General features: G+C 41.8%; 1 protein-coding gene across 1 annotated transcript in view; it reads right to left on the bottom strand.

The window, feature by feature from the left end:
• Positions 1-442: 442 nt before the first annotated feature.
• LOC121175547 (1-phosphatidylinositol 4,5-bisphosphate phosphodiesterase delta-3-A-like) overlaps positions 443-17,132 on the bottom strand; it is a 38,424-nt gene continuing 21,734 nt past the window's right edge. The window contains exons 7-16 of the mRNA XM_041029339.1: positions 14,287-14,488; positions 7,480-7,624; positions 7,070-7,222; positions 6,138-6,281; positions 5,801-5,954; positions 5,528-5,644; positions 3,510-3,688; positions 3,030-3,165; positions 2,230-2,379; positions 443-2,116 (exon numbers count right to left, since the gene is read on the bottom strand). Coding sequence (XP_040885273.1) covers positions 1,956-2,116; positions 2,230-2,379; positions 3,030-3,165; positions 3,510-3,688; positions 5,528-5,644; positions 5,801-5,954; positions 6,138-6,281; positions 7,070-7,222; positions 7,480-7,624; positions 14,287-14,488 — 1,541 coding nt within the window. The 3' untranslated portion in view covers positions 443-1,955. The remainder of the gene's footprint in view (positions 2,117-2,229; positions 2,380-3,029; positions 3,166-3,509; positions 3,689-5,527; positions 5,645-5,800; positions 5,955-6,137; positions 6,282-7,069; positions 7,223-7,479; positions 7,625-14,286; positions 14,489-17,132) is intronic.

Raw genomic sequence — 17,132 nt, forward strand, 5'->3', positions numbered from 1 at the left:
CTTAAGAAATACAGGACAAAATTCTCTCTTGGTGCTAAAATGCTTTTAAATGTCGCAGCTTAAGTTATTATATTCTTAGTATGAAATCCCCACATCCCTGAACAGTGTTTCTTTGATGAGCTGTGATGAGAAATACTTCCCAGTAGTCACAAATTCACTGTGTGGCATGGCAGAGGAAGGGCCCTCCGCATCATGAAGGACTCCACCCACCCCTCACATAGTCTCTTCCAACCCCTCCCCTCAGGCAGGCAGCTGAGGAGCATCCGGAGCAGGACCACCAGGCTCAGGAACAGCTTCTTCCCTGAAGCTGTGAGACTGCTGAACTCTAGCCCTGCTCTAATGTTTATATTTCTCTAATGTTTATCATTTCTCTAATGTTTATATTTCTCTAATGTTTATGGCTTAAAACTGGGACCTGAGTACCAATTTCGTACCATAACATGCAAATGTCCTGGTATGACAAAGTTCCTTGATCCTTGATAAACATTTAAAAAAAACTGCAGCCCCACATTTAATTCAGTGAAGTCACCATTGGCACAGCATTGTCAGGCAGTAAACGTTTACCTTGGCTTAGTCCCCAGTGCACATTCCAGGTATATTACTTAAACATAAGGTACAATTTACCTTCCCAGTCAAGGCAGAACATAAAATGGCTGATAACTTCCCAGTGATGTAAAATCATCACGCAGTGTATTATAATCCACTGCACAGCATTAAGCATGGCTTAAGGATTCACACTCATGTGAAGTCAAACTAGCCCTTCGGGATTGCATTTCATCATCTCAGTGATACCTGAAACAACAGGCTCCCACCAATGCAACCCCTTGCACATTTTTTTGTGCATTTCAGTGTTTAGTCTGAAAGCCTGGTATTTCAAAGCTGGGATAGGCTCAAAAATAGAAAATATGTATAGTGTTCTTAAACCAAACTTAAGCTAGAAATGTTTATAGCTGTTCGATATGGCCACATTTGGAGATGGGGTGAGAAGCCTGTCATTATAGTGAGGGCCAAGACATGATTATAGTAAAAGTTCTAATAATAATAATGAGCATATACTTTCAGACTGTTGTTACACACAAGTAATACAGCGTAGTTGATGGAAACCTCTGGAGAGAAGTCATAGTCCTGCCCACTTTCTCACTTTAGCACAATTTTGAAGTTGAATTGTTGGTTTCAGAAGATGAAAAATGAATGTCAATTACCAATAGCTCTTTCAATGGACATATTACATCTGAGGTTTGTTTTAAAATTGACTTTAAAAAGCTGACCCTGTCCTTTAACACTTCATAGAAGATGGCTGTTGCAAATAAAATCTACACTTAGGATGTAGGCTTTCTAACCTTCTCAAGTAATCTTCAAATTATATTACATATCATTGTTTGTTTTAACATTGACATTAAAAACTGAATCTGTCCTTCAACACTTCATAGAAGATGGCTGTTGCACATAAAATCTACACTTTGGATGTAGACCTTCTCAAGTAATCTTCAAATCATATACCAACAAACATTTTAGACTATTAAATAAGACACAAAAATAAGAAATATGTAGTTTATAAAAAACTCCTTCCTGCATAAAGCATCAGACTTAACCACTTTTGGGATTAGCTAATAAGTTAAAAATGTAGAGACAATATCTAGCACCAAATTTTTGGTGTTATAGATTCTTATAACAGGATGGATGGGTGGTCATTAAGCTGCTCTAAGAATTAAACCCCATTAAATGAGGAATTTAAAAAAAGTTCTGGTTTCAAGTATCTACCAGTCACAGTGATTATTACATTTGGTTTGAGAGAATACTGCTGGGGGTGCAGTTAAACCAACCAATCACTCAAAACTGACATTTGGTTTATCTGTGACATTATTTCTCTCCCTGATTGATCTCTATTTTTGCTATGTTATGTGACCATTCCATAGTGGCTTCAATGCTTCATGTTGCTAGGGGGATATAGGGGATTAGGGTTCCTTGGCTGAAGACTTGGTCAGTGGCCTGGCAGGTGATCTTGCTGATGATTTGTTGGGACTGCTCTGACAGGGGGTGACCGTGACATGGATGAAGAGAGAGGCAGGTGAAAGGCTGGAGCCATCCAGCTTGAGCAGCCGGACATGACGATAACCTTGGAGAGGTCAGGACAGCAAATGGTTATTCATGCTGTGTAGCAAACACAGTATTAAGCAAATCTTTATTACAGCCCCCTTATCAGGAAAACCCCTCTGTTCCTAAGCACACCTGTCCGGAGGCTGGTGAAAGGAATGGTGTATTGCCCTAGGAAGTCATTGCTTGACGTATAGTCATGGTCTTCCACCTTGAAGCGAACCAGAGCCAGGTCAGGTACATGGATGGTGAAGTTAAATGTACAGTCCCATCGTGGGTTAAAGCCTGAAACAAAGAAACAACATTTTCATATTCATACCAGTTTTTCTTATTCATACCAGTTTGTGCAATTTTACTTCATGAACTTTGCTTTGAATCATGTTCAAGCAGTATGTGATTCCCTTCCTTTTTTGTCTGATGTATCCCCACAGCCCTGTCAAATGCTCATATGGGAAGCCACGGATAAAACTAGGTGGGCTTAGGACAATCCAGTCAAAAGGCTTTAAGGGTTCATTGTCAAATCTGAATTACTGAATGTTAAACATGAACTATTTCTAAATGTTCTTTATAGTTAATGTGTTTGGACCTTAGTTTACCACTAAAAAATAATTCTCAATGGCAGCCCCAATATTTAGTAAAACCATAAGGACCTAAACTCTCTTAAGCAATAGCGCTCAGTTAGTACAGCTGATTCAATTTGTGGATATACTGCATTTTTAAGTAGTTATTCATATTATTTAAAATCAGTCAAACTCCTTAATCTTTCCACATACCCCCTGACAAATGCAGAACCCCTGGGCAGGGGTACACTACAGTATGTCACTGTCATCTCTAATATATTTCAAAATGCAATATTCACTGTGCAATGCCATGAAAAAATCCCTTACTGCTGTTACTAAAGTCATTTAATGGCCTTTTGTCAATATGATATTTACCATTGTTGTCAACATAATGAGTTTTCTTCTTATTGTTGTCGATAGGAACACCATATATTTCTACCCACACCTGAGGGTCTACAATGGAGCTGGGCTTGTCCCATTCTGGTTTGGGGAGCTGTTGAGCTGAAATAACCTGGAATAAATACAAGGAAAATCTGACTTTTATTAGAGTATCATTACAGAATGGAGCCTAACTAGCAAAAGTTCTGATACTCTGATATGATGACACTGTTTAAGTATACTGTTGTAGTTTTACTCCTTGGGTCATGTTTGGATTCAAGATGAAGTCAAACACAATTTCCTAGAAGCATTTGAGCAAGAAATGTCAAGAATGTCAAGCTTAAAATTCTTTTTCTTTTGCAGTTTAATGTTAAAGAAAATCCCTGTCTTTCAATGCAAACTGACAGTGGGCAAAATACTTCTAGAACCTGATGCGTGACTTGTTAGTCATTTAGTGCAAGCATTGTTTCATCTTACCCGAACAGTGAGCAGTGCAGGTTTGTGGCCAGGACCTCCACCAACATTCTCTGGGTTGAACGTGGTGTCAAGCTGGCACATAAAAGGAGGTTTCAGGACGTATCCACACTGACCATTTTGCAGGAACCTTCCTTGGTTTAGGTCCATCTGCTCACCAGGTGTTTGGAAGTTCAAAGCAACTGGAGAAAACACAACACATTTATTAACAGAATGCTTTTTTGTTTACCGCAGCGTTAACTTATTAGATATAGCTGTTAAACCTGATGTATACATTATTTTAACAGGTTTTCCCCCCATCAACCTTCATCAAGTACCTTCAGTTATTTCTTTATCTAAAGCATCAGACTATCTCTTGGACCCAATCCCAACCACAAGTGCTTGTATGCTTGTGTATAGTGCCTATATCAATATATATAACCTTCCCATTCTCTCTAAAATTCTTGAGAAAGCAGTCGCCAGTCAGCTGCATGACTTTTTACAGAGCAACAATTTATTTGAGATTTTTAGTCAGGAGTACATCATAGCAGAGACTGGTGAAAGTTACAAATCACTACTAACTGCATCGGACAAGGGATTAGTCTCTGTACTTGTCTTGTTAGATCTTAGTGCTGCATATGATACTATTGACCATCACATCCCATGACAGACACTGGAACATTTAATTGGAAAAAGGAAAGTAAACACACTAAGCTGGTCCTACTTATCAGATGGATTTCATTGTGTGTACATTAACAATGAGTCCTCCATGTATGCAAAAATCAGACATGGAATTCCACAAGGTTCTGTGCTTGGACCAATTCTACTCAGCTTATGCGGAAACACTGCATAAACTCCCATTGCTTTGCAGACAACACCCAACTGTATGTGTCAATGAAGCCAGTCAGTTAGCTACATTTCAAACATGCCTTAAGGACATAAAGACCTGGATGACCAATAAATATTTTATATTAAATTCAGACATCACACATTCAGACATCTCAGAAATACTTTAACTAATGATGTAATTAGCCTAGATGGCACTGCCCTGGCCTCCAGTCCCAAGGAATCTCAGAGCTATCTTTGATTGATATGTCCTTTAACACCCACATAAAACAAACTTCTAAGACTGCCTTTTTTTCCGCATACATAACTTTGCAAGAATGCACACGTGCACCATGCACATCCTGTCTCAGAAAGATGCAGAAAAACTGACAGGAACTGGGAAAAGAGCTCAAAAGAGACCGATATTTTTCCCGTATTAGCCTCACTGCGCTGGCTCCCTGTAAAATCCTGATTAGATTTTGAAATCCTGCTCCTCACCTGCAAAGCCCTAAATGGTCAGGCACCATCATATCCTTTTACCACCGACTCCCTAGAACACTGCACTCAGGCTCAGGCTCCTCTTTTTGTGGAACCATCTACTAGGGTCTGGGAGGAAGACACCCTATCCACATTTAAGTGGGATAAAAACTTTGCTTTTTGTCAGAGCTTATAGTTAGGGCTGGCTCAAGCTTTCCTCGGAACATCCCCTAGTTATGCTGCTATTGGCCTAGACTGCAGGGGGACCCATGATGCACCAAGCTCATGTCTCTTCCTCTCCCTCTTCATCTGTTCTCGTTCATATCCCATTAATACATGTTACTAACCCTTTCCTGTAGTTTAATTTTTTCACGTCTCTCTCTTCTCCTGTAACTCTCCGTAGGTTCATCTGACCTGTGGAGTCTGGATATGTTAATTATTATAATTGGTCCTGTCATTAAGCTTATTATCAGTAATTTTACTATTATTATTGTTAGCCTAATTATTAGTCCTATTACTACTCTTATTATTGTATTCTTATTATTATTAGCCTTGTTGTTATTACTATGTGGAACCTGCTCTGTGTTATGTGCTCCTTCCTCCCGCTCTCTCTCTTCACTTGTGAGGTATGGGTGGCGTGCAGTTACACCAAAGAGAGGAGGGTCAGAACTAAGAAGGAATTGTTTATTGATCTGTTTGTTTCTCTTGAGAATTGAATAACTCATAAAACAGGCCCTCACCAATCTGACAGCCTCCATTCCACATCTCCTGAGGGTTGTAGTTGGAGGACTGCAGGCGCTGTCCTGAGGGGTAGATCCTGCTGAGCTGGTGACTGTTGTGACGCACAAAATACATCCCTGGAAAGGCAGGATAAGGATAAGGAAAGTCCAGTTAGTCCAGTTAGTCCAACAGTGTCCTGAAGAAAAACAAATTTTCCTGAACAAGATAGACAAAATAGGTAACTTTCTGTATCCATGCAAGTAAATGTAAGTGTAGTTAGACATACATCTTACCTGAGTCCTTAATGTACCTGAGAGCTTCACTTTCAGAGAAAGAGGACATTTCAGTCGCTGGGTTTTTTGCAGCTTGTTCAAAGCTTTTAAAAGGAACACTGCGGGTGTACACAACCAGCTCTGACAGCTCTGGACTCAGCTTAGACACACTTGGCTGGGATGACACACACAGAAAACCATTACATTCTCAACCAGCTGAACTGGTAAACAATTGCTAGCTGTTAATTTATCCAAAGGCAGAACTCCACAATACCATCACCCCAACCCCTCCAAAAATATAAAATATGTGAAAGCCACTGCTGCAAGATAAAAGGTATGCTGGTGGTGTGACACCAACCTTTTTGTCCTCTTTTCTCAGGGGAGGTTTGCCTTCGGTCCGGCCAGCCTCCTCATCTGAGGAGCTGAGGTCTGAAAGGCTAGACGAGCACTCCTCCACCACACGATCCTTCTTCCCCTTCACAAGGATTTTCCCTTTGAGATCCTGCACAACAAACATATGGTTAATGTACTGCATTTATTCTACTGTAATCTGCCACTCCAAAACACTTAACACTACATCCATCCACCCATTCACACACATTCATACTCAGATTCTATGTTGCTACTACTGTACTCTGGTTCCAAAAAATGCATTCAGACATTAATAAAATAACTATCATCCCCGACCAGTCCAAGGCAGTCAGCTGTTGCACTTGGCTTGTGGAGTTTCCATAGAAAACAGTATAACCACAGTGAAAGTCAGCCACACACACGTGTGTGTGTGTGTGTGTGTGCACCAGCCCTCATGCACATGCTGTGATTATGTGCGAATGTAAAAGAAGTGGGACACAGAAGAGCAGATGGTCCCAGATTTCCAATGTAACGCAAACAGTCTGCTCTCTGCTGTACACATAATCTTAATGAGACAGAGGCCACAGAGTAACTGTTTACAAATGCTTCATGAACATAAAATAAAAGAAATAAAAATCCTGCCACCCCGTGTGAGAATTTCATGATAAGTGTGTCAGAGTGAAATCCTTGCTGAGGAATCTGACTGAGAGCCACTTCGTGCAGCAAGCACACTGAAAACATCTTTCTGGACAAATCCTTCAATGATGTCAGTTTTTAAATCTCCAGGTAACCACAAAAACTTTCCAGGTAAGTTCCATGTAACAAAAATGCATGTGGTTCAAGGGCCCACAAGCATGATCTAGGACATTGTTAGTCTCAGTGGACATATATTTTATTGGAATTGTACTTTTATCCAGGTATGAAACTGTGTCTCTTTACCTCCGGAGAAGGCAGGTTGTGAGAATCCAGACCATTGAGGGGCTTGGTAAGCAACTTGTCTCCCAGGATGGATCGCAGATGTCGAGCCATTACTGCCTGCTGTTCCACAGAGCAGTGATTCTCCAAAGACAGGATTAAAGGGTAAGGAGATGCCTGGGACGGAGAGACAAATGTACAAAGTCAGGGAACAAAGGATTCTCTCCATTGAGCAGAGAAGAGGAAGGAAGTCATCTTTCCAGCAAACAACGTAAATATAGCTCTTAATTTATAGATTCATAAGTATATCATCTTTGTACACACATATTTATTAAACAATTTACACAGTCAATGTGTCTAAACTGAAATATTTTATACCTGTACTTTTTGGTATCTGACAAGTCAAATGATTCTGATTTTGATAGTGTACTCACTTTAAAAGCATACTCATTGATAGTCTCAATGACTTCAACAAAGGGTATTTTGGAGGTGAGTGTGTGTCCATGGTAGATGACTGGCTCTCCTTTATCTCCATCCCAACAGTCCAGCTCCACACAGCGACACCCACGACTCAGAGCCCTAAGAAAAACATCATCATTAAGGATTTCTAAAAGAAAAGATTCAAAGCTTGTAACTAATTTCTTTTTTAAAAAATTTGATTTCACTTTAATATCCGCATTTTTTTCTGAACTATGTCTTATGTTCCAAGGTGTGCTCTGTTTCACATTCATAACAAAACACATTTAATCTTACAATAAAACAACTACAAATAAATAAATAAAAAAAATATATATATATATGTGTTTGTGTGTGTGTTGCTGTTCCTGAGGTTTTTTTTTTGGGGGGTTTTTTTTTTTTTTGGTTTTTTTTTTTTTTTGGTTGTTTTTTTTTTTTCATTTTTTCCTGTTTCTAGCCTGATTTTAGGGTCTAAGGACTGAAGGTGTCATAATACTATACAGACTGTTATGCTCCTTCAGGCAAATTTATGATTTCTGATACTGTGACATTTATGTGTTATGAGTGTGAACATTGGGTCTGGACTGCATTATGTATACGTGTGTAATGAAATGGAGAAGGGAATTTTGTTGTTGTTTTTCATGTGGCTGGCGCTGTTTAGCCAGGTTGTGTAATGCTTCACAAACAGGCCCACCAAAACTGGACAGCTAATATATTGTAGGACTAATTTCCTCAGCCTGCGGAACTGCAAAGTGTCAACATCACCAAAACTGTTTCAGTGTGTCCAAGTAACTACTGAAGCAATTCAGACTGGCCAGGAAGCACAGCAGGAGGAGCAGACTTGTGAGATCCCTGGCAGGTTTTCATTGATATGTAAGGTAGTAGTTCTGATCATAATGTAATCACACTGTTCCCCACCTTTCAGCCATGCTTTAAGACTCAGGACCACACAGAAGAACTAAGAGAATACTTTCTCTGCACGGACTGGGACATTTTTTTCCCATAATGTATACTCTGACATGGTCAAAGTCAAAAATCAATTAGTACCTATATACTTCTTTCTGTTAAAAGACAACCAAATAATAAATCTTAAATCACAAAAGAAATTAAAGCTGCAAGCAGCGACGATGAGCCGCAGCTGGCGCAGCCTAGTACCAGAGTCCTCCTATGTCCTCTCCTCTCTCCTGCTCTTCTCCTCAGTACACGTCATAGTAAAAACAGATTATTTCCTGTTACCAGCAGAGGGCGCCACGAGTAAGACGGGAGTTTGACATATGGAGGCGTTCAGGGCAGAGCCCTCATCATGCTCATAAAGTTCGAAGATGTTTGGATAAAGTATGTGGAAGTGAGAGACATTCAAATGTCATGGCAAATTCACAAAACACCACCAAACTTTGGCGAGCCACAGAGGCCACGCCCTTTAACTTAGAGAAAAGCCTGTTATAACCTTTGATCACCATGGTCTTGAGGTGAGGCCCACCAAATATGAAGGCGATCAGGCTCTAGCATGAGTTTGTCTGCATACCAATGGTGTAATTCACCAAAATCGCCAACTTCTGACCACTATGGCGGACTTCCTGTTGGGTTGAGGTCATGGTGTCAAGAGACTTTTTGGTGCGTCTCAATATGATCAACATGTGTACCAATTTTCGTGCACCTACCAATTTTCGGCGCCTTCACACCACTCAGTGCTTGGGCCCTAATAATAAACATTAGAAAAACAATAGGGCCTTCGCACCACTCGGTGCTCAGGCCCTGATATAATAATAAACATTAGAATTACAATAGGGCCTTCGCACCACTCCGTGCTCGGGCCCTAATTAAATATTGTATTAAGAGGAAGAAAATAGCCTACTGATCAGAAGACAACACAGGACTAAAGGCTGCACAAAAGTACCTCAATCAGCTACTGAAAGCAGAATGGAAACAGAACAAAGACTAGGTGGAACAAAACTTATTTACATTGGTCACAAAAAAACTGTGGGATTCAATCAGAGAAATGACTGATCTGGATCCCAAAAGGAAGTCTATGTTTGCCTACAATGAAAAGGCAAAGCTAAATGAACTTAATCTTTTTATGTGGGGTTTGGAATGAATGTTGTTGAATTTTTAGACAAGAAGTCATGCATTAGATAGATTTGTATACTGTTACCAAGGCTCTTTAAAATGATGAAACTAATAGGACAATGGGTCCTGATGGCAAATTTGCTTTTTAGAACAATTGCTGAGGAACTCATACTGGCCCAGCATCAGCTCGCTCAAACTAATACAAGAGCTCTGGAAAAAAGTATAATTATTATTAATTACAGTTTCTAAAAATTGTTGTCCTTATTTGACATTGATATGATTATAGGTCAACGATTTTAACTTCCAATGTCATGAAATCCTTGGAGAGGATTAGCCAACAAGAGCAAGATGTGAACAAGAGCAAAATATAAACATAAGGGCAGTAAATATAAACATCAGAGCAGAAAATAAATTTCAACATTAGAGCAGATATATAAAGATTGTTAAACATAAACAATAAAATAAAATAAAAATAAGATAAGGAAGCTGAGATTAGCATGTGCAAGTAGGAGGCAGTAGTAGTGCAAAGAGGTGGTCCGTATATTGCACCTATAGGAACATGTTGCCCTATTATGGCCAAGTATTGCACTTAGTGGATAGTGCACTTAGTGGATAGTGCAATCCAGCCTCAGCCTGGAGAGGGTACCGCTTCTCTGGAAGACCTCCTGCCTGATTCCTGTACCCAAGAAGTCATCTCCATCTGGCCTCAGTGATTACCGTCCAGTTGCCCTCACATCCCATGTGATGAAAGTGCTGGAGAGGTTGGTGTTGGCTCACCTGAGGCCGAAATTTTCTGATGACTCTGCAGTTGTGGGGTGTATAAGCGGGGGACGGGAGGAGGAGTACAGGGGGCTGGTGGACAGATTTGTGGAGTGGGCTGGAGGAAATCACCTGCTGCTTAATGTGGACAAGACCAGAGAGTTGGTGATTGACTTCAGGAGGAAGGGGACAGCCTCACAGCCCCTTTGCATCCTGGGTAAGGATGTGGAGGTGGTTGAGGAGTACAAGTACCTAGGAGTGACCATCGACAACAGACTGAGCTGGAAGACCAACAGCACAGCTGTGTACAAGAAGGCCTGCAGCAGACTCTACTTCCTGAGGAAGCTGAGGTCCTTCAATGTGTGCAGTAAGATGTTGGAGATCTTTTACCAGTCTGTGGTAGCCAGCACTCTGTTCTCCTCTGTGGTCTGCTGGGGGGGGCAGCATTGCAGCCAGTGACGCCAACAGACTGAACAAACTGATCAGGAAGGCTGGCTCTGTCATTGGCTGCAGACAGGAGACTTTTGAAGCAGTGGTGGAGAGGAGGACACTGAACAAACTGTTATCTATCATGGATAACCCTGATCACCCTCTCCACCCTGTACTGGACAGACAACGGAGCGCCTTTTCCAAAAGGCTCAGACAGCTTCGTTGTCAAAAGGACCGCTACAGGAAATCTTTCCTGCCTCATGCCATAAGACTGTTTAACACCTCATCACTGTGTCACAGATAACACTGCTGTACATGACAGATCTGACACAAGGTTCAGCTTCAACTGCACATTTTTGTTTTTGTACTTAGATTTTATATTTCTATTCAAATGGCACACTTCCTTTTGTACTCTTATTTTAAATTCCTATTTCTGTAAATAATGTCTATATTGTTTATTTTTACAATTAGAGGTTTATATTTGGAGGCTGAGTGCCTGTGTATTGCTGCTGCGATAGCGAAATTTCCCAACTTGGGATGAATAAAGTATTTCTATTCTATTCTATTCTATTCTATTCTATTCTATTCTATTCTATTCTATTCTATTCTATTGTAGTGTAGGTCAGTTAGTGGGCGGTGAGGAGGGGAAGGGATGGGGGGGGGGTCTACAGGGCAGGGCTAGAGTTCAACAGTCTTACAGCTTCAGGGAAGAAGTTGTTCCTGAGCCTGGTGATCCTGCTCCAGATGCCCTCCCTCTGCAGGGGGGTTAGAGGGCGCCTGTCTCTCCTGAAGTCCACCACCATCTCCTTGGTCGTTTTCACACTGATGCAGAGGTTGTTGTTTCTGCACCACTGCTCCCGATGTTCCACCTCCTCTCTGTATTCTGACTCATCGTTGTCAGTGATGCGTCCTACTACTGCTGTATCGTCCGCGAACTGCACTATATGACAGCTGGGGTGTCTCGCCGAGCAGTCATATGTCAGCAGGGTGAACAGGAGGGGGCTTAGTACACAGCCCTGTGGCGAGCCAGTGCTGAGGGTGATGGAGGAGGAGATAGTGTTGTGGTTTCTGACAGTCTGTGGACTGTTGGTCAGAAAGTCCAGGACCCAGTTCCCCTGTGTGGGACTCCAGGAAGAGCAGACGGACGTACGAGTTCCTGCTCTCCAGGTGGGTGAGGGTTGTGTGGACCACTGATGAGATGGCGTCACAGCGTACAGCTTTGGGGGGTTAATTCCTGTAAGGATTCTCCTCACATCAGCTGTGGTCACACTGAGCGGTGTGTCACCGGGTGGTGGTGTAAGTTTGGTGCAGAAGGGGGGAAAGTCAGGATCCTCGAAGCAGGAGTGGAACCTGTTGAGTGCATCTCTTAGGGAGGGATCCAATGGGCATTGTGCATCCCTGGTGTTGTAGCTTGTGATGCACTTGATGCCCTTCCACATGTTCCAGGGGTCGTTGGAGGTGAAGTGACCCTGAATTTTCTGAGCATATGTGGCTTTGGCCTTCGAGATGCCTGCTGTCAGTTCTTTCCTCGCCACTCTCAGCGCTGATGCCTCACCTGCCCTGAACGCAGCATCCCTAGCTTTCAGCAGAGCTCTGACCTCAGCATTCAGCCAGGGTTTCTGGCTGTTACAGTCTTCTTTGTTGGCCTGATCCGTCTCAGCAGGGGGCGGTAAGCTGGCGCAAGCAGGATGGAGATGTGGTCGGAGAGGCCAAGAGGGGGGTGGGGAAGAGCTCTGTATGCATCCGAATGTTAGTGTATACACAGTCCAGAATGTTGTCTCCAAGTGTGGGGATGGTATGCTGGTGCTGGTAAAATCTGGGCAAGGTGTCCATCAGTTTCACTTGGTTACAGTCTCCCGCAACCATGTAAAACGCCTCCGGGTGCCTGTTCTGCAACAAGCTAATGGTGTTGTGTCATTTCACTGTCATAAGTTCTATCATGTCTGAGGCGCATCCTCAGACGTAACAGATCCACTTTGTTGTCCAGGGAGCGAACGTTGGCCAGAAAGTGAATTGGAATCGGCGGCCTGCTGGCCTTCAGCTTCCTCTTGCCAGCTGCTCCCCATACTCTGCTGCGCCACTCCGTTGTCCTCAGGAGCCCCTGTCTTCCAAGTGAGGATTTCAGCTTCGGTGCGAGTGTAATAACTGAACTATCTCTGATGACCATAAGTTCGGCAGAGCTGTACCTTACACACAAATTTAGCGCTAAACTAGTGCTAAAAGCGGCCCCAAAGTTGGAAAAATAAGGTTTAATCCCAGGAGCTTGAGAAGCTGCTGCACCACTGTGCGCCGCCATCTTTGAATGCTTAATTGAATTATATAAGTTATTCCTAGATGAGCATCAATTTACTCATATTAGAAATCTCAGTACAAATGACCGCATTTCAGGGGGAATGCTATAGAAAGTACTAATGAAGTACGATTTGTTGCACATGCCAGACTGCTTTTTTACTGATGTTAACACTGTCAATATGATATGATATTTTCCCACTTATCTTAGTGTATTCTTGGGGTCAGGCAAAACAAACAACAATCACACCCTTAAGGTCATTATACAAACAGGCATTGACAATAATGGACCAGAAACCTACCAAATGGCAGAACTGCCTCATTCTCCAGAAATATAATTTAATAAGTTTTGACAGTTTTATTAATTTTTCATTCATAAAACTAATTTTCAAGTGTGTGAACAACCTTGCAGCAGAAATCATCTGTCAACTGGTAAATAAACAAAGTAGTGGGATCAGAACAAGAGGTGTGGTGAGAGGAAACTGTTTGGCAGCAAAATGCAGAATGATATTAGGTCAAAGATCCTTTTCAGTGAAAGGTACAAAACTGAACTCTGAACTCAAGCAACAGACAGCACTCACGGTTTTTCTCACACACACACACACACACACTGAAGCACTTTTTTTCTGTCTCTGTAATTATATGGCTGGTCTCAACCTTCATTTAAGTCTTATATTTTATTGTACATGTTGGTTTTATTGTATGTCTCTCATGGCTGTAGTGTTTTTATGCTCAAACCAGCTGGAAACCTGTATGCATGGTATCTGCTTTGTATATTTTTATGAAGAAATGTTCTCATGTATTTGTCCCTGTCAAATAAGTAAATAAAAAAAATAAGATTCATCCAGACATCTTGCTTAAAACTTGGTTCAGTTGAAGGTGAATCCTATTTTGATCAAGTAATGTTTATCTAACTACAAAAGGCTATAAAAAAATTAACTCACTTCTTATTGATGCATCAGTTCACCCTTGTTTACATAAAAACTGCCAGCTCCCTACTCTATACTCTGTGTTTCTATCTGTGGATTTCTCAGCCACATTTGAAAGAGACAGGAGCAGGAGACTTTTGCTTAATGGCTAAGATATAGCTGGTCTTTTACTATGATCCTCAGAGGTGGAGAGCTACTGGTTAATTGTCTTTACCTAGCCTAGAATAGTGAACATCGCATAGTGGAGTAGGTAAATTCATACAATTCATTCACGCAGATGTACAGTACGTGTGGTAGCAAAGTCATTCCTACCGGATATATGGCTCTGTGCTGCTCTCCCCAGTCAGCTGGTCCTTAGTGAGGTACGTGTTATGGGAAGAGGAGATGAAGTAGTGTGCCAGTGGGTGTTTCATGTCTTGGAAAACTCTTGCATGTTCCGGGTTGAGGACACAGTTCTCCTTAGACAGCATGTACATGGTGAAGCCATTGGGGGTCATGAACTGATTCTTCTGGGCTGTACTGGGCAAAAGGTACAGATACAATTGGAACACAAGACTGCTGGTAGTAGTGATAGTGCAGTTTTTACAGCTTGTACAATGCAATTGATTATTTAGCAATATTGGCTCTAGAATACAGTCTTTTAACAGAGCATGAAGGGTTAGAGACTCATCCTGTTAGAAAAACTAATTAAAAGCAGAATATTTTGACCATGGCAGTATTTTTTTTATATTTTAAATAAAAGAGATACAATGTTTTGTAATATTTTTGAAGGTTGCACCTTGTCGTTTGCGGTTTAGTCATACTTTCATAAAGGAATAGAACTCTTCTGACCCTCTGGTCAGTAAAATAAAATTGGATATAGCATCTGTAAATGTAAATCTGAGTTCCAGCATTTTAAGATTGCAGAGGACCACTGGGATGTTTAGTTAAAATAATTAGGTGCAGCAGTTTCTTAATCAGACTTCTAAAGCTAAGTATTTGCTTGAGCCTTGAGCTCTGGATGTGTCTGTCATATTTTAATCTGCTTTAAAATTTCCTGGTGTCTAAAACGTTAGACACCAAAACCTTTTCACTCTTATATCTGGATATCTAGAAGCCTTCTTGTATGCTTTTATCTCTTCGCGTCTGGATTACTGAATCGCCGTTCATGTGGGGCTGTTAGTCTAGCAGTTAGTTCAAAAAGGAGCAGCAAGTCTTTTTAATGGTACCAAGAAAGGACACCATATTATGTACATACCTCCCTCAAAATGGTAACAAGTGAAATATAAAATTGATTTTCTGTTAGGAGCAGTCTTTCCCTCATCTCTAACGTCTCTGTTGTTTCTTGTTTGTCCCATTTGTCTGTGTGTGTGTGTGTCTAGGCCTGCGCAGTCATACTTTCGGCCAGCAGTATAAGAACTCCATTCTTTGTCATCAGTTCGCTTCTTTGGTAATTTGCAGCCGACTCTCTTTAGAATTTCAGTGTTGTTTTTCCTAGCCCTTAATATTGTTTATGCTCTGCCCTTGTTTCACCTGCACCTGAGTCACCTTGCCTTGTGGCTTATTCTCCCAGCCTGCTCCTGGTCACCTATTCCTGGACACTGGAATTCCTGCCTGGTCCTGCTGATCCTGTACTGGACTGCCAGCCTGCCTGCTCCAGTGCCAAAGACTTCACCATCTCTTATAATAAACTGCCCTTGGCTGAACTCTAATTTGCCTGACTCCTGCTTTTGGGTCCTTTAGAGACTTTGGTTAAAACATAATATTTTCAGATTCTTTTGTTTGCATTGCATGGACTGGTGCCAGATTACATCTCTGATCTGCTTAGTCCCTATGTCCAAATCTTCAGATCCTCTGATCAGCTGTTCAATAGTGACCAAAAAGGCTACCTCAACAAGTCTCCAGACTCTAAAGTCCAGATCCAAAATGCTGCAGCACAAGTACTGACAGGACTCTGGAAAAGAGATGATATTTCTCCCTGAAAAATCCAGAACAGAATTTCAAATCCTTCTCCTCACCTTCAAAGCCCCCAATGGTCAGGCACCATCATACAGTGCATCCTGAAAGTATTCACAGCACTTCACTTTTTCCACATTTAGTTATGTTACAGCCTTATTCCAAAATGGATTAAATGCATTTTTCCCCTCAAAATTCTACATACAACACCCCATAATGACAATGTGAAAAGTGTCTTTGAAATGTTTGCAAATTTATTAAAAATCAAAAAGCAATATCACATGTACATAAGTACTCACAGCCTTTGCTCAATACTTTGTTGATGCACCTTTGGCAGCAATTACAGCCTCAGGTCTTCTTGAATATGATGCCACAACCTTGGCGCACATATCTTTGGGCAGTTTCGCCCATTACGATTTGCAGAACCTCTCAATCAGGTTGGATGGGCAGCGTCAGTGCACAGCCAAGTCTGGGCCACTCAAGGACATTCACAGAGTTGGCCTGAAGCCACTCCTTCGTTATCTTGGCTTTATGCTTAGGGTTATTGTCCTGCTGAAAGATGAACTCTAGCCCCAGTCTGAGGTCAAGAGCGCTCTGGAACAGGTTTTCATCCAGGGTGTCTCTGTACATTGCTGCATTCATCTTTCCCTCTATCCTGACTAGTCTCCCAGTTCCTGTCGCTGAAAAAACATCCCCACAGCATGTTGCTGCCACCGCCATGCTTCACTGTAGGGATGGTATTGACCAGGTGATGAGTGGTGCCTGGTTTCCTCCAAACATGACGCCTGGCATTCATGCCAAAGAGTTTAATCTTTGTCTCATCAGACCAGAGAATTTTGTTTCTCATGGTCTGAGAGTCCTTCAGGTGCCTTTTGGCAAACTTCAGGCAGACTGCCATGTGCCTTTTATTAAGGAGTGGCTTCCGTCTGGCCACTCTACCATACAGGCCTAATTGGTGGATTACTGCAGAGATGGTTGTCCTTCTGGAAGGTTCTCCTCTCTCCACGGAGAAACACTGGAGCTCTGACAGAGTGACCATCGGGTTCTTGGTCACCTCCCTGACTGAGGCCCTTCTCCCCCAGTTTAGTTGGATGGCCAGCTCTAGGAAGAGTCCTGGTGGTTCCAAACTTTTTCCATTTACAGATGATGGAGGCCACTGTGCTCATTGAGACCTTCAAAGCAGCAGAAATTTTTCTGTACCCTTCCCCAGATGTGTGCCTCAA

This window comes from Toxotes jaculatrix, chromosome 21, assembly GCF_017976425.1.
Source record: "Toxotes jaculatrix isolate fToxJac2 chromosome 21, fToxJac2.pri, whole genome shotgun sequence".
In the NCBI taxonomy this organism is placed as follows: Eukaryota; Metazoa; Chordata; class Actinopteri; family Toxotidae; genus Toxotes; species Toxotes jaculatrix.